The sequence below is a fragment of the Tachysurus fulvidraco genome, chromosome 9 (genome assembly GCF_022655615.1).
Source record: "Tachysurus fulvidraco isolate hzauxx_2018 chromosome 9, HZAU_PFXX_2.0, whole genome shotgun sequence".
NCBI lineage: Eukaryota > Metazoa > Chordata > Actinopteri > Siluriformes > Bagridae > Tachysurus > Tachysurus fulvidraco.
In genome coordinates, this window is record NC_062526.1 from 22,587,286 (window position 1) to 22,610,329 (window position 23,044).

The 23,044-nt window shown below is 40.8% G+C and overlaps 1 protein-coding gene across 3 annotated transcripts; it reads left to right on the forward strand.

Annotated features, from left to right (window-relative positions):
- The first annotated feature begins 606 nt into the window (after positions 1-606).
- On the forward strand, positions 607-21,379 carry wu:fi04e12 (desmoplakin). Of its 3 annotated transcripts, none has more exons than XM_027177122.2 (24): positions 607-907; positions 2,796-2,889; positions 3,230-3,363; positions 4,923-5,073; positions 6,216-6,341; positions 7,336-7,395; positions 8,709-8,876; positions 8,969-9,073; positions 9,215-9,310; positions 9,949-10,074; positions 10,162-10,311; positions 10,434-10,588; positions 10,829-10,955; positions 11,133-11,319; positions 11,413-11,630; positions 12,787-12,965; positions 13,055-13,193; positions 13,280-13,473; positions 13,564-13,726; positions 14,662-14,745; positions 14,849-14,956; positions 15,040-15,138; positions 15,237-17,063; positions 17,619-21,379. In XM_027177122.2, exons 1-24 carry the CDS (start codon positions 735-737, stop codon positions 20,820-20,822), a joined length of 8,067 nt encoding a protein of 2,688 aa, XP_027032923.2. In that variant the 5' UTR covers positions 607-734; the 3' UTR covers positions 20,823-21,379. The 3 variants fall into 3 exon arrangements, with proteins under 3 accessions (XP_027032923.2, XP_047674110.1, XP_047674111.1); XM_047818155.1 differs by having other exon boundaries at positions 608-907; positions 15,237-15,734; XM_047818154.1 differs by having other exon boundaries at positions 11,133-11,630.
- The last annotated feature ends 1,665 nt before the right edge of the window (positions 21,380-23,044 follow it).

Consider the following 23,044-nt stretch of genomic DNA (forward strand, 5'->3'; position numbering starts at 1 on the left):
TGGTATGTGTATATATATATATATTTTTTTTTCACATGTATTTTTTTTTTATTTTTTTTTTAATTTTTTTTTTATTTTTTTTTTTTATTTTTTTTTTTTATTTTTTGTTTTATTTTTATCCTTAATTCCATCTTTCTATGTTTGAATACCGGACAGACGAAAAAAGCATTTCACCGCATGTCGTACTCTGTTTGTATGTGTATGTGTGTCGACAAAGAGTGTGTGAGAGAGTGTGTGTGAGAAAGCGTGTGAATTTTCATCCGAGTGTGTATACAAGGAACTTTCCCTGTGTGCAGATGACATAAAAAAAAAAAAAAACAATTTGAAAATTTGAAAATTTGAAAAATTTGAATTTGTGGTTCAGATTACTGATCAGAATGTTATGAGTTCGAATCCCAGGTCCACCAAAGCTGCCACTTTTGGACCCCTAAGCAAAGTCCTTAACCCTCAATGGCTCAGATGTATGAACTGAAATAAATAGGTCACTTTGGATAAGGGTGTCTTCTAAATGCTGTAAATGTATAGGGGGAAAAAAAAAGGAAAGAGCTGTACAAAGGGAAAGGGGGAGGAGTCATCCCTTTTGATGACGCGGAAATAGGCGGGGTTTGTGTGTGTGGACAGTGAAGTTAGTTTGTAGCCAGAGAGCTTTCGGTGTGACGCTGTAACGTTTTAAGCGGACCTGCTGAACGTTGCTTGTGTTTTCTTCGTTGTTGGTGTGTTTTGTGGATGAAGTCATGAGTGTTTACGGGTCCCAGAGGGGGCTGCAGTCTCTCACTCGGCGCCCCAGCAGCTCACGGAGCGACATCGTAGTCACTAATTATCAGTTCGGCGGTAATGGTTTCGGGCAGGAACACAATGAGGACTACAACTACACCTTCTCCAGAGGATCCATGGGTGGAGGACAGGGGTGAGTACTTTGATCTTCACCCATTAATGTGGTTACTTTCACATCTGTCCAAGTGGCTTTTAAAGTTTGTTTGTTTGTTTTTGTTTTTTGTTTTCTTTTATCTTTCTGGAAAACACTTTGGTGTTGAAAATAAAACCCACCTGATTTAAAACATTGCTATTTAAATAGAGTCCAGAATAAAGCCTAGATCTTATCTAGACTCTGGATTCAGTTTCCTGGCTTTTTTTTTTTTTCACCAGGTGCTTGTGGTGTTTTCTTACCAGTTTACACAATAAATTATCTGTTGATGGTCAAAAAATAAACAATTTATATATATTGTTATGCATTGTATTTTAGTAACTGTACATGTTACAGATTATTATAATGTCTACATAACCTTTGCAATTTCATCTTATAACATGCATCCACTTTCAGAGAGAGAGAGAGAGTGTGTGTGTGTGTGTGTGTGTGTGTGTGTGTGTGTGTGTGTGTGTTTGTGTGTATTTGTGTGAGTGCGAGTGTTTGTGTGTGTGTGCGAGTGTTTGTGTGTGTGTGCGAGTGTTTGTGTGTCAGCGAGAGTGTGTCAGTGAGAGTGTATGAGAAAGTGTGGGAATTTTTATCCGAGTGTGTAAACAAGGAACTTTCCCTGTGTGTGGATGACATAAAAAAATTAACAATTTATATATTTACATTGTTATATATTATTGTATAGTAATAACTGTATATGTTACAGATTATTATAATGTCTCTATTAATAAATAACCTTTGCAGTTTTATCTTATAACATGCATCCACTTTTACAGATATCTCTGAAGGGTTTTATATTCACACACTATTTCATGGTTGATTCTTTATGTTCATGTATAAATCCTTATGAGTTTATTGTTAATTCTGTATAAACCATGGAAAATAACAGTGGTTCTTAACAGTACTAATGTAGCAGCAGCAATTTCAGCTTGAGTTTATTAAATACGAAAGTGCATAGCGTGCAAATTCTTTTGGCTTCACTGTAGTCTGCCCTTTCAGCAGTTCCTGTAAATCATGACATAGTAGCGAACTGCATGGAGGGAATCAAACCTGGTTAATAATTCCACTTAAAAACAAGGAAGTTACACTTCCTTTTACCCTAGTAGACTTTTGGAGTGAATGTTAACCAGTATTTTTAAATAGGGTGTGTGTGTGTGTGTGTGTGTGTGTGTGTGTGTGTGTGTGTGTGTGTGTGTGTGTGTGTGTGTGTGTGTGAGGACAACATATAGTGAGTGTGTGTGTTATAGATTGATGTGTGTCAGTGTTTCAGGACTCTTATTTTCAGCTCAGGCCTCATGTCTCTCTGTCTCGCTCTCTCTCTTTCTTTTTTAAATAGTATTCAGTATTAAACACGCATTGCTTTTAAACATGCTTATACCAGTCCTGAATTATTATCAGGTCTACTGTGAGTGTTTAAAATGTTGAAGTTTGACACCTTAAAATTGAAAATAGCTGAAAGATTTAAGTAATTGTCAGTAAGTGCAAAAGTCCCTGCACACAAGCCAAGCAAGTTTGCACTTACCACTTACTATTTTATGAGTTCATATTCTTGGAGGGAAAGTAAAACAGAAACTTTGTACTTTACTAGGCGTGTGTAGGAGTCTTACTCCGTGGTGTTGCACATTAGACATAGGGATCAAAGCAATGGGTCAAAAATAGAATGTTTGATAACAGCCAGGCTGCACATCTAATCATGAGAGAGAGAGAGAGAGAGAGAGAGAGAGAGAGAGAGAGAGAGAGAGAGAGAGTGTGTACAAATTGACCAAAACTCTGGATTTCAGTAATGATAGGGTTTTCTCACAGCTATAATTATCTTTCTGCATGTTTGTGCAAGCTTTTCTGCAATAAACTTTTGTTTTCTTTAAAACTTTCTTCTCTTTAGCCCTCCCCGTCATGTTATCATCTATCAGAGAGCTTCTATACTCCAGAGCCAATGCCAAGAGTTCCTTCAAAAAGCAGAGTTTATTTTACAAACGGTGAGTGGAGTCTGCAGTTCCACCTGCTACCATGCTTTCTTTTACATTGTGTGTGTGTGTGTGAGTGTGTGTGTGTGTGTGTGTGAGTGTGTGTGTGTGTGAGTGTGTGTGTGTGTGAGTGTGAGTGTGTGTGAGTGTGAGTGTGTGTGAGTGTGAGTGTGTGTGAGTGTGTGTGTGTGAGTGTGTGTGTGTGAGTGTGTGTGTGCGTGAGAAAGTGAGTGAGAGAGGGTGTGTGCAAGAGTGTGTGTGTGTGAGAGTGTGTGTGTGTGAGAGTGTATGTGTGTGAGGACAACATATAGTGAATGTGTGTGTTATGGATTGATGTGTGTCATTGTTGCAGGACACAGATAGAGTGCGGGCTGCAGCAGAAGCAGATCACTGCATGATGTCTGCCAGAGACATTATTGAGCAGCTTAAAGGTTTTGCTCTGGATCTTATGAACATGGGCCAGTCTAACGACAGTGTGCTGATGATGTGAGATATACATACACACACATACAGACACAACCACAAACACGTATATACATAAACACAAGCCTGGTCTCTTTGCTAGAACCTACAGTATACACCATACAGATATATCATACTGTCTCACAGAAATATTTGGCCTGTTTTCAAACTGTAGAGAAAAAAAAAATAAAAGAAGGACTTTGCTAAAGCATGCGCAAAATGTTTCCAGACTAAAGACAAGCCGTGGAAAAAAAAAGAAGCTAGCACACCTCACAGACGAGACAGAACACTGCTATGCACTGCCCACATTCTCCAAGCCTCTTTGTCTGTTCTCACACAGCATTGTTTGGATAACACCTGTGTTAAACGCTGAATAATCGTTACCACAGGCCTCAAAATGCAGCTGTGAATAAGCTAGAAAAGCGTATACTTGCATATAAATACGTTACACACAGTGAATATGGGGGAAATACACCACATTTAATAAGTTACAGTCTCAAGTCATAATTATAATGGGTGTTAATGACACTTGCACCAAGGACATCCAGTTATAGATTTATTTACAAGCTGTTTTCTGTTTAAAAAACAAAAACCTCTCTGAACCGAAATACAATATATAAATGTAGCTGAGTTGATGATGTTAATTATTGTTTTTTAAATTAATATAATTTTGATATTAGGAGGGCACGGTGGCGTAGTGGTTAGCACGTTCGCCTCACACCTCCAGGGTTGGGGGTTCGATTCCCGCCTCCACCTTGTGTGTGTGGAGTTTGCATGTTCTCCCCGTGCCTCGGGGGTTTCCTCCGGGTACTCCGGTTTCCTCCCCCGGTCCAAAGACATGCATGGTAGGTTGATTGGCATCTCTGGAAAAATTGTCCGTAGTGTGTGAGTAAATGAGAGTGTGTGTGTGCCCTGCGATGGGTTGGCACTCCGTCCAGGGTGTATCCTGCCTCGATGCCCGATGACGTCTGAGATAGGCACAGGCTCCCCGTGACCCGAGGTAGTTCGGATAAGCGGTAGAGAATGAATGAATGAATGAATGAATAATTTGATATTGTCTGTTGATTTAATGTTTGACTTTAAATCAACAGACAAAGGGGGAAAAAATGACTTCAGTGCATCATTTTCTATCCCAAGCTTCAGCAAACCAGAAACTACCTTCTCACGTCTTTTCAAGAAGAAGCCGTAAAGCTTTCCGACGCTCACCGGTTGATTTTAAAATTTTTTTTTAAATTGTCGCTTACTATGAAATTGTAGAAACGGCATTCCCATTCCCACAGGAATAGAACCCGGGTCATGTTTGGTAGTGAGAAAACTGTACGCTGTACCGAGTATAGCAGAAGTGACAAATGCATGATGGGAATTTTCATCCGAGTGTATATACGAGGAACTTTCCCTGCGTGCGGATGACACCGATCTCGTACGATATGGCTGTTCCAAATTCAGATGTTTTATATTCTGAGTTATTTGATTACTAATTAAATCTGTGATTAAAAAGAAGTAAAGCACTCAGTTTTTTTTATTATAAAAAATAAAGCCAGAGGAGCTATCTACACACTAGTCCACTGTAATTTTGTGCCCAGTGTGGAGGAGTGCACAGAGCATCTAAGAGCAGTCCACGCGGCTATGGGCGGCTCTCTGCAGAGGAAGAGCCGAGGCAGCGCGGGCAGCATGGGCTGGGATGAGGCAGACAGAAACTTCCAAGATGCCATCGCATGGATCACCCAACAGAAGGTAAAGTGGATCGTTAGTAATTCTCAGCAGCCTTTCATATCCAGCAAAGGATGAGTGAGCGAGCCAGGGAGGTGTAGGGAAAGAGGCACACAGTCTTTTCCCTCCGTTTTATTTTTTCTCCTTTGGAGCTGCCAAACAACATTCTTCAGAGAATAAATGTGCATCCACACAACAAAGAAGGGTCTGTATTCAAGCCCATGCAGGCACAGTGCCATCACTTCCCTTTAAAACAAAAAAAACTGACTGTAAATCCAGGAATTTCGTGACAGTGCAGTACAGTCTTTCTTGAACAAAACTTCTCCTAAAGCTCCCAGAACAGAAGCAGGCAAATAATACACCCACCCATTCGACGCATGCGTCCTATCCACAGGGTTAGTAACTCGCTCTGAACGTTTTTTTGTTTTTTTTTAATGACATAAGACAGAATGGGATCATTTGCATTACAGAGAGGCAAAAACAGAAGAGCTTTTCCTTCAACACATGCTGTAAATTTTCCCCCCTCCCTCTTGTCAAAGAGAATTACTGCCAAGTCACATGACCTGCACCAACCTCCACCCCCCTCCCAACATGTGAATAGCTAGTATATCTTCAGGCACATTACATAGACTTTTTATTGTCTTCTCTTGTCTTTTATCTTACAACACGCAATACGATAAAGCGGATTTTTTAATCGTATAAAAGAAAGATGGCATGGCATGTTGTTGTTATTATTTATTTATTTATTTATTTATTTATTTATTTATTTATTATTCTTTTCTTTTTCTTTTTTTTTTCTTTCAAAATGCAAAGTGTTTTTTCTTACATTTTCGTACATATGGTTCCAGTTTTTTTATTTATTAATAAAGGATACCTAACGCTTATTAAACATTTATCGATACATTTAACCTACTGGAACATCTGCAAGAAAAGTCCCATCCTTTCTTTTATCACATGTTCTGTTGCAGTTGTAAACAATTCCACCCTCAATTAAGTCTCATTTATTTTCAGAAGTAAATAAGCCTCCGTCTATTAAGGAGTGCAGTAATACACACCTAGCAATTAGCTCGCAAAGTTTACCCAACCACACATTTACAGTTTACTTTCATAACCGGTTTAGATTTCTTTCCCGCTTTCTCACACGAGGCTCTTCCATCATTTTCTAGCGTCTGATAGAGACATCACCTTGGGGAGACGATCCCGTCATCATAGAGCAGCAGATAACGAATCACAACAGATTCCACAGCTCTATCCAGAGAAGTGCGGAAGTGGAAAGAGCTCAGGCTGAACTAGTAAGTTTAACACCCACACACACACAGTCTTCAGGGAGTCTTAGTAACTCTTAACCCCTTTATCATTGTAAACCTGGTTTATCTTGTCTGACCTCAAAACTGCTCATACTTTACTTAGGGTTAACATTTAATCCTGGCTATTCGCAATCTGACCTTTCACACAGTACATTTCAAAACCCTGGCTTATTTGCATATATGCAGCATTAGCAACCGCAAATGGGTAAAGACAGCATGCGACCCTTGTCTCAATTTAATCCAACTTTAAACTTCGAAATTGGACATTGTCGAAAAGGAAGCCTTTCAGAAAACTGACAAAATTTGAATTTATATTTATCCCTAATTAGCAAACCAGAGATAACCGTGGCAAGGAAACACTCCCTGAGACTCCCGGATCTCTTGATGCTAGATGCAGGGCTCTCAAGTTTTGAAGACAGGCAAGCGTGACATCTCCATCCCACCCGCAACCCCAATTTTTTTCATTGGTTGTTACATTAAATCTTACCCAGATAGTGCTATTTTCTGATTGGCTATTGTGTAGCCTCTTTTTTTTGATTGGCTGATAAGTGTCAGGCTCGTCTAAGAACTGAGACGCGCTTGGTTCCTTCCCGTTTCCATAGAGACAGCGGTGCGGACTGATACATTTTGGGCGCTGCGGCTTATTAAATATATGATAAATAGTCAAAAAGTTTTTCTGCGTGAGAAATACAGTGTGGTGGGAGAACGTGAGAAAAGACCCAAATGCGTGACTTGTCACTCTCAATGCGTGACACTTGACCTGTAGCCCTGTAGATGCTAGATGCTAAGACTCTAGCTATAACATTCTAACAGCACATTGTTTACATACACATAAAAAATAAAAAAAGCAACCATTTCCTTCTCCTTTGGTTATTCAGATCTACTTTACTGGCAAATAAATGACACAACCTATCAAAATGATCAACCATCAAAACACTCATGCAATAAAGATATATAAAGGCCTTTGCCCTTGTTACAGAGAGACAGAAGAGACAAGGGAAGCCTGCACATGCTGGAGCAGGAATGGGACAGCCTACAGGTAGGCTCTAAAACGACTCACCTCTCAACTTGAGCAGTACTTATATAGCTTTTATATAGGTCATGCGGTGTTGTGATAAAGGATTTGTTTATGACCTGTATTTTTTGCCACAGTAAATGGTTTCAGTGTCTTATGCAAAGTGTAAGATAAGACAAAGAGAAAATGAGGGAATACAAAACAGACTGTAAATGATTAAATCGTTTCCTGGACGAAAAACGGTTACGCAACCCCAATATCAACCGTGTGAACAGGTAATTGCCCTCCTAAACTTAATAACTGCCACAACTGCAACCAAATGCTTCTGATAACTGGAGATCAGATTGCTCTGGAAATTTTTTGCTCAACTCTTATTGCCGTCTTACTTGCTCCAAAACCATTTTTTCCCCCCTGTTTCTTTTGAGCTGTTCGTGTGGAGGTGGATTTGCTCTTATGCTTTGGTTTGTTGTCTTGTAAAACTTTAATTGTGCTTGAGATTCAGTTCACTGATGAGCTGGAAGAAAGCAGATATACCAATCACAACAAAGCAAACGCAGAACATCACACTACCACCACCATGTTTCTAATGTTTCCGTTATAGAAAACGCTGTTAGCTTTAAGCCAGATGTAACTGGAGACAGTTGGCATTCGACTTTCTCTCGATAATCTTGGTGTTCGTTCATCAAGGTGGTTCTGTTCTTTTTATTTAGCAGTGTTTTTTTTTCGACTTTCTTTCGACTCTCCTATTGATTCCATTTCAAGCCTAGATTCTCTTTCGATCATGAATGATGACCTTGTAAGAGGCAAACAAGGCCTGCAGCTTCTTGGATGTTTGTCTGGGATCTTTTCTGACTTCCTGGATGAGTCAATAATGTGCTCTTTCTTAGAGGAATTTCGGCTAGGCTGGTCTTCACTTCTGTGTTTGTTCTTCCTTCTGGAGATAATGGCTCTCATTGTGGCTTTGAAACCTTCTCCATCCTTCTTCTGATCTCTGCATTGCATAGTGTGTTCCTTGTCGAGACTTTTATCCCAAATTCACATTGCAATTCACAAAGACTGGCAGCAATCAAACCTTGATGTGTAACTGAACCTAATTCTCAATGTTTTTTGTAGCAACTAGTAACTAAGTAACTAAGAAGGCAGTTACTTTTTCCAAAAGTATAAAGAACTGAAACAACTGAGAAGGGGTGCAAATACACCACATTAGATCGGGTGTAGTAATTAATCGTATTGTATTTAGAATGACTCTGCACTCCGGAAGGATTTCAAATCTAGCACGAGATCTTATAGCATAGCCTTCAGGATTCCAGACATGTGTGTTTCCTCCGTTTTTGCAGAAAATGTCGTTTGAACGTGGCGCTCAGTTGAACGAGCTTCAGAACATCATCACTGAGATCACTCGAGAGCTCATGTGGGTAAACGATAGAGAAGAGGAGGAACTGATGTTCGACTGGGGCAACAAAAACATTGACGTCTACATCCCCAAGAAGCAGGAGAGCTACTCGGTAAGACGGCACAAGCAGCCATACATAGACACATATCCATAAATCTTCTTCCCACATGATCATTCTTTCTCCTTGCTTTTTTTTTTAACCAGAGGTTAATGAGTGACTTGGAGGAGAAAGAGAAACATTTGAATAAACTGAAAGTGAAAGTGGACAATCTTCTGGCAAGCAACCACCCTGCATCAGACAAAATTGAGGTAAGTACTTGCTTTCTTTCTGCACAGGACTTTTTGTTTTTTTGTTTGTTTGTCTACTGATGCATTCGTTCATTTTCTTCCTTCATACGTATATACACATGCATGTCCTCCATAACCAACTCAGCCCTCATGTTCTCCTAGGCTTACATGGAGACTCTCCAGACCCAGTGGAGCTGGCTTCTCCAAATCACCAAATGCATTCATGTGCATCTAAAAGAGAACGCAACTTACAGTCAGGTAAATCGTCTGCACCAGGGATGTAACCAATGAACAATTAGCAGGGTTTTTTTTTTTTTTTCTAACATGGTTGTGTGTTGTTTTAGTGTTAGACAGCATGGGAATCAAATAAACCCATGCTCATTACTGGATGTAAATAATATTTAGTTTGTTTCCCAAAAAGGAATATTTCATTAGATTTAATTGCCATATTTTATACTTTATAATTTATAATCATTTAAAAGAAATACTATTATCAGCTCCAGATCCAGGTCCAAGGTGACTATGATGATTTATAAATGTTTATTTTATTGCGTACTGTGACGAGTTTTCGGAACGGTATTATTTCATTCTATTTCTGTGTTTGTTTGTTTATTTATTTATTTATATTTATGAACTATAAATATTGCAATTAAAGCAAATTAAATAAATGTTTTATTTACTTTTGACGGTCATAGAAGCGATACCATATGCTGAATTCGGGGTTGAGGAGAATCTTCCAAGTAGATTTTTTTTTAGACGTAGTTAAATCACAGATCTAACGCCAAAAAAAGAGAGAATTTTTAAAAGAAGGTGTTGCTTAGGCCGACTTGATGATACTCACATTTGTAACGTTATTAATTATGTGTACATTTACCCACAACCCACCTCTTTTTCAGTTCTTCACAGAAGCAAATGAAATATATACCAAACTACAGCAACAGCATGAGGTCATCCGCAAGAATTTCACCTGTGACAAAATAACGCCTCTGCCGAAATTACAAGAACTGCTTAAAGGCCTAGAGGTCTCTCTCTCTCACACACACACACACACACACACACACCGGACAGCTGCTTAAATGTTTGATATTGTTATGTTCGTGTGTCATCAGAAAGAGCAGGAGTATCTGACCGAGCACAAGCAACGGGTGCAGCATCTGGTCAGTAGATCTAAGAGTATTGTGCGACTAAGACCAAGAAACCCAGAGGAGAGTAACAGCCCTGTCAATGTACAGGCATTGTGTGACTTCAGACAAGATCAGGTAACACATGCAAACACACACTACTGCACATACTGTACATATGTACAGTCAAATCCTATGTATTGACTCTCAAATTTCCCTTATTTCCCTTCTTCTGCTCTTCTTCCTGTCCTTCTGAGCAGAAGGTCATCTGTAAAGGTGATGTTGGCATTCTAAAGGATAACTCAGAGCGCAGTAAATGGCTTGTAACTGGACCCGGGGGCCTGGATATGGAGGTGCCTTCTGTCTGCCTGCTAGTTCCTCCACCCAACCCACTGTCCATCGGCCTCGCCAACAAGTACGGATGATCAACCCAACACTGTCACGTGCATCATATTTACATTTACAGCATTTGGCAAAGTGTTATCCAGAGCATGCATTTTATTTTACACAACTGGGCAGTTGAGGGTTAAATGCCTTGCTCAAGGGCCCAGGGGTAGCACCATGGCAGTGGTGCGATTTTGAACACGCATCCCAAATCTTTATCCTTTAACACGATGTATGATGCACGAACGTTTGCGTACGTGTTGCTTTGCAGGAATGAGCAGTATTATGAGGCCCTTCAGGCAGTGTGGAACCAGCTCTTCATCAACATAAAGAGCCTCATCTCCTGGCAGTACTGCCTGTACGACATCAGCCGCATCAACTCCCTCACAATCTCCATGGTAACTCACTTCTAACACACACCTATATTTAGTTTTCGGGTTCAGTTTATACATTTTAATATAATCCTTAGACTGTTTTTTAATCCTTAGACTGTCTTTGTTCAGAATACTGTTGCAGCCCAAAAGTATTATTTATTATTATTATTTATTTATTGAATCTGTTTTTGTGTGTAATAGCTGGCTCAAATGCGTCCTGAGGAGTACCGCAGCATGATAAAGAGCTTGGACTCTCACTATAAGGAGTACCAGAGAAACTGCTTGGGTTCTGAGATGTTTGTAGACGAGGACAAGAGAGCCATCGAGAACCAGTACATCGGAGCCCAGAAACGCTACAATCAGTTGATCGTAGAGCTCCCATCCTATGGTGAGAACATGTACAGTATAAACTGCACTCAGGCTACTTTAAACTTTCGCATTTTGCTTTATTTATTTTTTTTCCGTGTTTTTTTTTTTTCAGCCGGCCAGCAGGAGGTGGTCGTGGATGCTTCCGTGAATGTGCAGTCCTCACCGGTTCTCCACGGTGCAAAGGTTTCATCTGGTGTAAACGTGCTCAGCGAGTTGCATGCCCTGCAACTGAAGCTGGAAGCCATGGAGTCTGCTGTCATTACACACCAGCACATCCCAGTGGGACAGGATGCACCAGCACAATGCACCAGTCTTATCACTGGCACACAGGTAAAACTAACACACAGTCAAAGACCTCCTTACATGGTACAAAGCATAGCTAGATCGCACACACAAACACACAGTCAACATTAAAACAGATTAATACACACAATTTAAAGGTTTTGAAAGCCAATGTTGACATTTAAAAAAATCACCAAAACAAACACACCCCTAACCCAAATGGGTCCCACCCCTGTATCGATAGCTCCGCCCACACATACATACGTAACCCAGGCAACTAATGGAAAGAAATGTGTTTTTATCATAGCTGAAGGGAAGAACAATACGATTGCAGATAAACAAACAAAGCAAAACCAACGTTACTCACCTATCGAGAAGAAAAAAAGCGCCTCGGCGTCTTAAGTAAAGTCGGCCACATATTCACAGATTGGAGTTTCCCGAGTCAATAACTCCTGAGCTAAACGCTGTTACTACACAAACGCGGTTGTAGCTGCCTCTCTACATTACTACGATAGAAAAGAGGTGTTATTTGTGTAGTAACGGTGTTTAGCTCAGGAGTTATTGACTCGGGAAACTCCAATCTGTGAATATGCACCAACTTCCTGCTCCTTCAGTTCTCTCTAGCGCTGGAAAGCTGATCCTATATTAATAAGCCCTACTTCTTGCCTTATCCTAAGCCTTTCTTCGCTTTCTTTGTTTTTATCCTCCATGTCAATGTTAAAACCGCTTTCTGCTAATGTCACACATCCGCACTGAACACTCTCTCCACCCATATTGACAAGACACGCCCCTTTCTGCTCATTGGCTACACATTTGTTTTGATTTTAGTTTAGTTTTCGGCCCGACTCGGTTTTTTGAAGCATCTCTCAAAAATCGGAGACCCTACCTTTAATAGTCTACATTTTGGAAACTCCATTGGACATGTCACTATTTACGGTACCTTTTCAGTACAGAACTGGACTGTATGTGTGAACTTGCAGAATATTTGCAAAGAGGAATGTCTCTGATTATCTATCCAAGCTAACTAGATGAGCTTTGGCCAATCATTGTTTTTTTTTTTCTTTGTCCCTTGTTTTAAATATCTTTGTTTATGAAATGCTCAAAATCCCCCCAAAAAACCCATCAGATCAAATCTGATAGCAGCTGAACAAAAATGAACTTCACACCATCTGTGCTTATTTTGTCATCATGGTGTACAACATAGGCAGTGGTGAAGGAAGTGGAGTCGCTCAGAGAAGAGTTTCAGAGCCTAAAAGAGCAAACGCTCACGGAACTAGTAGGAATGAAAGACACGGATAAAGCTCAGTACATCCAAAGCCAACTCGACCTGATCAGCCAGAGATTGGACCGGCTGGGATCTCACTCTCCCGCTTATCTACTAAGGTAGAAATCATACAGAAGATCTGGCTTTAAAAAAAGAACAAAAGAAATGTATGGTTCCCAAATCAAACTCTTACACTTTATGCGCTCAGGTTAAAGGCTCTGAAGTCTTTGCATCAGACTGTACTGCAGGCAGAGGACGTGGTGAAGGTTTATGAAGCTCGACTCACTGAGAGAGAGACGACGTCACTGGACCCGGCTGAAGTCCAAGAGTACCAGAGCACTCTTAGGGTAAGTTCTAAAATCTGCTCGAATGTGGATTTTATGGTGTTCATGGTTTCAGAATCAGTGACCGTGCATTTCATTTTGCTTCCCAGCTTATGAGGTCTGCTCTAGATCAGAAAGAAGGTGTGTTGTGCTCACTGGAGGAAGAGTTAACTAAGGCTCGACAGTGCAACGAGCAAATTGATCAGAACCGTCACAGGTGTGACGTGGACCTTTGTTTGTACAGCGAGCATGTAAAGCAGCTGTCAGACCGTTGGAAGCGCATTAAGACGCAGATTAACAGCAGGCAAGATGAACGCTTTTTGAGTATTTCTATGTGAATATTCCTATGTACATTTTTGACTAAATTATTGAGGGTTAATTATTTTTCTTTTAGATTTGGGGATCTGGACACATACTTGCAGCAGCTAAAGCATTACCTGAACTCAAGCTCCGCTCTCAGTGCCTGGATCGGTGACACTAAAAGCCGTATAGATGCTCAGCTGACCACTAGGACAGATGACCTCTCGGTCCTCAACAAACTCCTTAACCAACAGAAGGTAGTACAAGTTACTGTACAAAAAAATTCAGCTAAGCAAAATCAAGGCTCTGCTTTACACTACAAGCTACATTACATAGGTACATTAGCTTGACAGCAAAGTTTTTTTGACTTTGTATTGAGTGGCATGATTGATTTCGAAAAAAATGTAAATAAACTAATGGTAACGTTACAAAAATTTGCTTCATTGTGAGAGAGACCACAGACTCTGTACTACATTTAACGATTATTAAAAACAGGTAAACTACCTGTAGTAAACTACGAGTCCCAGATCCTAGCTAGCAGGTGAAGAACTCAAACAACAAAAGCACCAACTAGGTAACTTTAAATTTGCAAGAACTATAGACTAATACAATAACAGGCTTAAATAAACCCAAAACATAAGTCCACTTACAGTTCTCACGGACACGCGTTGTATCAACTGGCTAGTTATCCTCCAGACAGAGACGGACCACGTCTTTCTCTCATTTCGGCCATGTGGCGCGTCCGCGCTATTCTCCGATATGCACTTGACGGCCTTTTGTGCAGAGGAATTTTTTATTTTTTTGGATGACCTAGTTAAGGTGGTAGGGTTTCCCAGCTTAGGCGGGCCACCCGAACTACAAAGTGGTGCTGGAAACCCTGACTACCTTAAAATACTAAATAGAATTAATAATATGATGATTTTGTCAGAGAGAAGAGACACATGAGCCTTGTTTCATTTATCATCATCAACAAATAATTTATTTCAGTGATCTTGTGGATGTTAATAATATGAAATATGCCGCAGTGTCTATTTTAGAGCTACGTGAAATTAAGAGGCCAGACATGCTGAATGACCATATTGCTTACATTACTGGATATTTCTTTTCTGGTAAATCATAACAATATCTGCAAACTGCAGTTAATTATCATTTATCAGTTTTTAAGTGTAGACTGTTTATATAATTTCCTTAGGCACTGAATTCGGAGATAACAGGAAAGAGGGAGACTGTGGAAGCTGTACAGAGAGACGGTGACATTTGTGTTAATACAATCAAGGTATAAGGAAGATATTCTTTTTAACAAATGTCAATGTTTTTGTAATGGCATATGCAAATCCAACACAAAACTAACACATTTTTGAAAACGTATTACTACGTAGAACTACGAGCTTGGCTTGGCATCTTACAGTGCTGGGCTAGAAACCCTACTCAACATTCCCATAAAGAGAACCATGCTGCAGTCTCCATCTACACTTGTGATACAGGAGGTACAAACTTTTAATTAAGATCAAGTATGAACTATGAAATTTTGTCTGCTATTCAGGTTCCTTATGTACCTTTTGTGTTTCAGGTTTCTTCTTTGCATGGTCGCTATTTAGAGTTACTTACACTTTCAAGTGATTATTGCAAATCTCTCGGAGACTCGCTGAAGAACTTGGAAGAGCTCAAGGTATGTTAAATGCACTTGAGATTGTAGATCTTGTCAGCAATTAGTTGTTTGTGATCTCTGACCCTAATTCGATACGTTTTCCCGTAATTTATTTCTAGATGCGGAACACCAAGATAGATTTGCTTGAAGAGGAGCTAAGGCTCTTGAGAGCAGACATAGAGGACCGTGATGCTAAGAATGCTTCAATGCGAGAGGCACTCTCACAGTACCAGCTTAAGCTGGACGAATCTCAGGAGCACCTTCTTGCATTGGAGGAGGTGAAGAGAAGCCAAGTTCTACAGTGCAGCACAGCGCAGGCGAACCTGAGCTCCTCTCAGAACCACCTACATGAGCTCATGGAGCAGCTGAACCGTCACAAATTGCTTGTGGAGGATGAGAAGAGAAATAGAAGAATTGTGGAGGATAGGTATAACAGTCAACAGGAAGAACACGAGGAAGCCATGCGGAAAAGACTAAAAGAGTTGGAGGGGGCCAACTGGGCCAAAATCGAGTTGGAGAAGGCGGTGTCCGATCGGACACGGGAGATCGAGCGTTTGCGGAGGCAGTTGGAGGCGGAGACACAGAACCTGAAACAGACACAGATGGAGATGGCTAAGGTAAGGCAGCAGCATAGCACTGAAATAAGAGAGGTCAAACAGACCTACGAGTCCCAGATCCTCGTAACACAAACAAACATACAGAAGCTCTCACAGCAGCGGAAGGATGACTCCTTGACGATGCAAATGGAATATGACAGGGTAGAGGGGGAACGGAAGAAATTGCAGGAGGAATTGAGGAGGTTGCAGCTTGCTCTTAGTGAGGAACAGGCTCAAAGAAGGCACACCGAGGCAATGCTTCAGCAACAGATCACTGCAGGCACAGAAGAAGAAAGAAAACGGACTGAGCTGGAGGCTCAGATACAGCTCCTTCTCAGTCAGCAGCGTGCAGAAGAAAGTAGATGGAAGGAAGTGCAAGCCAACTCGACAAAGTCTCTGCAGGAGAAGAGCGGTCAGATATCCAGCCTCGAACAGTCACTTTATGATGAGGTGCAGAAGAGGAGAGCACTGGAGGCAGAGAATGGCCATCTGCAGAAGGAGCTAGCAGACCTCCATGCTAAACATACAACTTGTAGTCAGGAACTGATCAAACTTCGTTCTTCACACCAAGAACTAAGTATCCTCCGTATGGAGGTGGAAACCCAAGGCAATGAGCGAAACCGGGCAGAACAGAATATTGCACACCTTCAGACAAGGGTTCAAGAGCTCCAGGAAGAGCTGAATCAAATGGATGGGCAGTTGAATCAGCAATTAAAAGCAGCCCAAGAGGAAGCTTCCAAGCGCAGGAAGACCGAAGCTCAGCTCGAGAAGACAAACCAAGCTATGCGTGAGTACACCTCCACCATCAACACTTTACGAAAGAGTCTGGAGGACGCTAGCATGGAGGCCACGAAATCTGAAGAAGAGCGCAAAAAGCTACAGGACGCTCTTGACCATAAAACAAAAGAGCAGGGCACATCCGGTCAGCGTCTAGCTACGCTGGATGCTGAAATGAAAGCTTTAAGGCTTCAGTTGGTTCAGGAGCAAGGTCGAGTTTCCGAGGCCAACCAGCGCTTTCAGGCTTTGCAAAGAAACATGGAAGAGAAAACCAAAGCTCTGAACGAGAGCATCGCTGATACAGAGCGTATGAAGAAGCTCACAGAGACACTCACCAAAGAGCGTCTCAGAATAGAGGAGGAGTTACGGGCTGTGCGGCTTGAGCATGACAAGCTGCTTCAAGGCAGGCAAGATGAAGATGATGAGATGAGCACCCAGATGACAGCACTTCAGCAGCAGCTTCAAAACAGCCAACATGCCCGCATCGAGCATGATAAACTTATCCAACAGCTCTCACAGGAGAGAGAGAAGCTTCGATTGGAGATACAGAATATCCAAAAACAAGCCAGTGAGGTACTAATCAACTGTAGAATGTCTGGAACTGTCGTAGACTGTAGTTCTTCTCAGACATTTTGTTGGATCATTTCCAGCTTGTTTCATGCTTTTCAATCACTTCTCATTCTGCAGATGGCCTCTTGTAATCAAAACTGTTTCATTTCATGGTCTATTTCTGTACCTGATTCTGGAGCTTCCCATGGAAGGAACTTATTCCCATGCAATCATTTTGCTGTGTTCTTTTTGGTTTCTTCTAGTGTTTTGATCATTGCCTTTCAATCTCTAATCAGTTCATTCCTAAATCATTACCCTGTCAAATATAATATACATTTCCCTTGTTTGACTTTTGGATTTGGGTGGTATGACCGATCAAAATATACACTGAAACAAACTGGTAGGGCACTCAGTAATGATTAAATAACAGTCATTAGATTTCTTGTCTCATAGTAAATGATTTAAACAACATATGAATAATTAAAAAGGTTTTTTTTATCTAATGGGCATGTACTTGTTTTGGATTGTTTGTTAACATATATTTTTCTCTCTCTCTCAATCTCTCTGTTTTAAAACCAGACTTCAAGCATGATCCGGTCTTCCCAGTCTCAGTGCACCGAATTACAACAAGAACGAGATGCTCACATACGGAAGATAAAAACCCTTGAAGAAAATCTAAGCCGAACGCAGAAAACTGAGGAAGAACTCAGAAACACAAAGCTGTCTCTAGAGACCGAACTGCGCCTTAAAAAGCAGCTGCAGGAAGAGAACGAGAGGCTCAGGAAGGAGTTTAGCACCTGGAAAAAACAACATCACAGCCAGGAAGAACATGTGCAGCAGCACATCACAGTGCGCAAGGCACTAGAAGGAGAATGTAACTCGTTGAAAACGCGTATGGAGCAGGCGCAGTCCCAGCTGAAAGAAGTTGAAGAGCGCTACAAGCTCCAAGTGCAGGGATTGGAGCGGGAGCGCAGTAACCTAGTTTCACTTAGAGATACCTTGCAAGAAGAGGTCCTGAGACTAAGACAGAAAGTAAATGGTGTAAATAGGTACACACAGACAGAGTATCTTGGCATGTCTGTTGATCCCTCCACTTTGGTCTTCGATGGGGTTCGCAAAAAAGTCACAGCCCAACAGCTACACGATTGTGGCGTTATTGACAAAAAAACACTGGACCACTTGCTAAAGGGCCATCAGACTGTCCAGGATGTGTCTGTTAATATCAAGCTGAATCTCAAAGGCACAGGAGCTATTGCAGGATTTGCCGGACCCACTGGAAAGTTAACATTCACAGAGGCCAAGAAAGATAATCTTATCTCAACAGACAGTGCAGTGAAACTGTTAGAGGCTCAAGCGGCAACGGGACATATACTTGATCCCAGAGCAAATTTAAGGATGACTGTGGAAGAGGCTTGTCTTAATGGACTTGTGGATGAAGGGGATAAAAAACAACTGCTGATGGCAGAGGCTGCCTGCATTGGGTATAGAGATTCAAACACAACCAAACTACTGTCAGTCAGCCAAGCCATGAGAAAAGGAATGATAGATCAAGATACAGCTCTGCGTCTGCTGCAGGCACAGGAGGCTGCCGGAGGGATTCTTGACCCTGTCCTTAGTGTATATCTCCCCAAGGATATCGCCAGGGACCGTAATCTAATTGATGAGAATCTTTATCAAGCCCTGAATGCGAAACCAAATTGCTATATTGACCCTGTCACAAATCAGAGTGCTAGCTATGTCAGCCTGAAGAGGCAATGCAAAGCTGACCCAAACACAAGCTTGCTCATGCTACCAGCCCCCCTGGCACCAGTACAAGGTTTACGGGAAAAGGTATCTCTGTCACATCTGGTTGAGGCCAACCTGTTAGAGCCTTCAGACATCGATCAGCTAAAAGAAGGCAAACTGACTAGTCAAGACATTGAGAACAGGCTTAGAGCCTATCTGCAGGGATCCACCTGCATTGCTGGAGTCTATGATCAGGCGGACGCACGCATTCTGCCTATCTACCAAGCCATGAAAGAAGGTCTCCTAAGGCCTGGCACCACACTGGAGCTTCTGGAGGCTCAGGCAGCTTCAGGCTTCATTATTGATCCTATCAACAACCAGTACTACACTGTGGAGGAGGCTTGTAAGAAAGGTCTCATTGGTGTGGAGTTCAAAGATAAGCTCCTTTCAGCTGAGAGAGCGGTCACTGGATATAAAGATCCCGGGAGTGAAAAGATCCTCTCCCTTTTTCAGGCAATTGAGAGAGGTCTGATTGAAAAAGGCCATGGTATTCGCCTACTGGAGGCTCAGATAGCCAGTGGTGGCATCATTGATCCCAAACAAAGTCACAGAATTGATGTGGATGTTGCCTATAAGAAAGGCTACTTTGGTGAAGAGATGAATCAGATTTTAAAAGATGAGGGAGATGACACCAAGGGATTTTTTGATCCAAACACTCAGGACAATCTCACCTATCTGCAGTTAAAGAGTCGTTGCATCACCGATGAAAAAACTGGCCTCGTGCTTCTGCCACTTCATGATAAAAGCAAAATATCAACACAAAAGAACACAACAAGGAAGACAAGGGTTGTTATTGTAGATCCAGACACCAATAAGGAAATGACGGTACATGAAGCCTTTCAGAAAGGGTTGATCGACTATGAAACTTATGCGGAGCTTTCCAAGCAGGAAAGCGAGTGGGAGGAAATAACCGTCACTGATTCAGATGGTACCAGTAAACTGGTCATCAGTGATCGGAAGACAGGCCTACAGTACGACTTGAAAGATCTGCTCGATAAGGGTGTAATCAACAATGACAACTTGAATGAGTATCGTTCGGGGAATATTACTCTTGTGCAGTTTGTTGACACAATCACCACTAAAACCATGGCCATGAACATGCCCCTTAGCACTTCGTCATCCTCATTGTCATCCAAAACGGTCAAAAGAGAAAGCATCACCTCTGTTGAAACTCCCACCTCACCAAACACCAAACGTATTGCCAGCATGTCAATTAGTCTGACATCATCTGGAGAGCTGATAGATGAGCAGAGTCCAGTGGGAGCCATTTTTGACACAGAGAAGTCAGAGAAGATGAGTATATTTAAAGCAATGAAGCGTGGCCTTGTAGACTCTATTACAGCACAACGGCTGCTAGAGGCACAAGCCTGCACTGGTGGTATTGTAAACCCGGAAAATGGCCGTCGCATCTCCATTCAAGAAGCTACCCGCAATGGCATAATTGATGATGATATGGTTAATCGGCTGAAGCCTGCACAGAAGGCCTACATTGGCTTTGAGGATGTAAAAACCAAGAAGAAATTGTCAGCAGCTGAGGCAGTAAAAGAAAAATGGTTACCGTTTGAGGCTGGACAGCGTTTCCTTGAGTTCCAGTTTTTAACAGGAGGCCTCTTCGATCCAGAGCACGGCCATAGACGGACGCTTAACGAAGCTGTACGCATGGGTTGGTTGGATGGAAGAGCATCCACGAAGCTCATGGACACTCGTCACCACCCCAAGATGCTGACCTGCCCTAAGACAAAGTTGAGGATAACATACAAGGAGGCCATGGATGCCTGTATGTTGGAAGATAAAACAGGAGTGCGCATGCTTCCTGCAGCCTCTTCATCATCACGTGGAATCAGCAGCCCTTACAATTCAAACCCAAGCTCTGCTCCAGGCTCTCGGACTGGATCCCGCAGGAGCAGCGTGGATCAAACTTATTCCAACTCATCCAGTAACAGATACAGCAGTTTCAGCTACAGTAGCACCTCATTCAGCAGCAGGTCTCTATCATAGATGCAGTTTATTTTATTCTATAAAAAAAATATATAGCTCAATTGGTATTCATTTAGAAAAGTAGATGACCTATGACCTGATAGCTAAATGTTAAATTTAAAAAGCAAACTACTTTAAAAACACCAAGTTCTTGTTTTTGATTAATATTCACAAAAGTATTTTAAAATGTTGACTTTTTATACTGAGCGCCTTGTCTGAATTAAAAATATCAGTATCATAAGTTTAAAAATCTAATTTTGTTTAAAAGCATATCAGTTAGTGTAGTTGCTATGTTACTATAGATGGGTAAAAGTGTAGGTTTGGGGATGATTTGAAAAGTACAAGATGCAGTATGCTAAGGTTGCTGTAATGTCAGACAAGTAATTCAGAACGTTTTTAATAATGCTGATAATTAGTTCCATTTTGCCTATTACTTTTTAATGCTTTTACTTTTCTCATCACATAAACCTAACATTTGTTTAAGCATTTGTTTTGTTTAGCATTTGTCCATTGTTCACTATCTTCTTAACAAAGATGCTAACTGATCTGGTGCCTTAAAATAAAGGTTCTTTACCACCTTTGAAGTGATTCATTCGTACTTTGAAAATCTTTAGCATCAAATCTGATACAGTAAATAAATAAGTGGATTAACATTTGTTGTACTTCATCTAAGGTCACCAATATTACAACGTTTTGCACTGCACAGATGCATGAGGGATGATTCTTTTATTGAATCATTAGCATAAGATACCAAAATGTAGACATAGCAAAATATTCCATAATTTCAGCCAATATGTAGATGGTTTACCTGCAAAATCTTTTATCTTCATTATAAGAGACTGTCTAAAACATCAGGAAAATACTCCAGAGTTACCATATAAACTGTACCAAGTCTCGTATTCTCCGTGATCTTATCAAACTCTACAGATCTAATCAGCTCTACCAGTCCTCTTTAGCATATGTTTAGACACTAAAGTGTACTCACTGGCTACTTATAACAAATGGCCAATTATATAGCAGCTCTGCAATACATGGAATAATGCAGATACTGGTCAAAGCTGTTAACGTTCACCTCAAAAATGAGAATGAGGAAAGGTGTGAGCTCAGTCAAGTAAAGACAACTCAAGTCAAGAAGCTTTAATTGTCATTTCAACCATAGCTGTTATGTGCTACAGCTATATTGTGCTACATAGAACAAATGACAGAGCTAAGGTCACATAAAGTGCAACCTGGTGCAAACAGAAGACAGTGCAAACAAAAAATACAAGTCAATACACAAAAGCAGCGCCGACCAGTGTAAATTGACCATTGTATGTTCGATATTGCGTGGGCGTGTGGTGGAAAACTATTAGCTGGATATGCCATGTTCCTGACAGGACCCTGGAAGAGAATATGGTTTAAGATGACAGTAAGTGATTCCACCAAACAATTTTCAGATAATAAAATAAAACACTTTCTTATTTAAAGTAAACATTAAAAAAATTAAAGCCAATAAAATGGGGAAAAAAAGGATTTATGGACTGTACACGTTTGAAGCACAATACTCCAGTCAGTGGCATACATAACACGAGGTACGGCTCACCCGTGGAACGTTTTTAATAATGCTAGATGAAATCATTTTTATTTTATTTCTATAGAACTTTTAACAATAGACCTACTCATGTAGCAGTTGCAAAGTAGAGCATTTTTTAATATGCTCTACTGTTTTATATCACAGTAGATTTATATTTAGGTCCTTAATGAACAAGCAAGTGTCAACAGAGTGAACAGAAGATTCCTTAAGATGGCTTGAGGAAGAAATCTTGTGAAGGAACTAGACTCAAAAGGGAACCCATCCTCCTTTTATGTGACACCAGATAATGGAATTTATATTCTAACTCTTCCACAATTGTTTACTGTGTAATATTATTAAAGTACGTTTAACAATCAACATATTCACAAAATAGTTTCGTTGCAATCTAGATATTAATCCTAATGGGCAAGCCAGAGGCAACAGATGCATAGAAAAACTCACTAAAATGATATGTAAAAAATCCTTGAAAAGGAAGTAGATTTAAAGGGAATTAGAAGTCAATATTACTTCACAATTGTATATTATACATATTATAGTCCAACAGTTCTGTGTTAAATTTATGTTCAGTTCAGCAAAAGTTCTTATGTACAGAACAACTTTACATCGTCTAGGTGAGATTATCATCCTTTTAAGATCCAGATCTGTGGATACAAAACAAGTGATGGTGTTG

Coding starts and splice junctions, on each gene's coding strand:
- wu:fi04e12 (XM_047818154.1), top strand. CDS start 735: ATGAGTGTTTACGGGTCCCAGAGGGGGCTGCAGTCTCTCACTCGGCGC. Junction 2,890..3,229: donor CAGAGTTTATTTTACAAACG/GTGAGTGGAGTC, acceptor TCATTGTTGCAG/GACACAGATAGAGTGCGGGC. Junction 10,956..11,132: donor ACTCCCTCACAATCTCCATG/GTAACTCACTTC, acceptor TGTGTGTAATAG/CTGGCTCAAATGCGTCCTGA.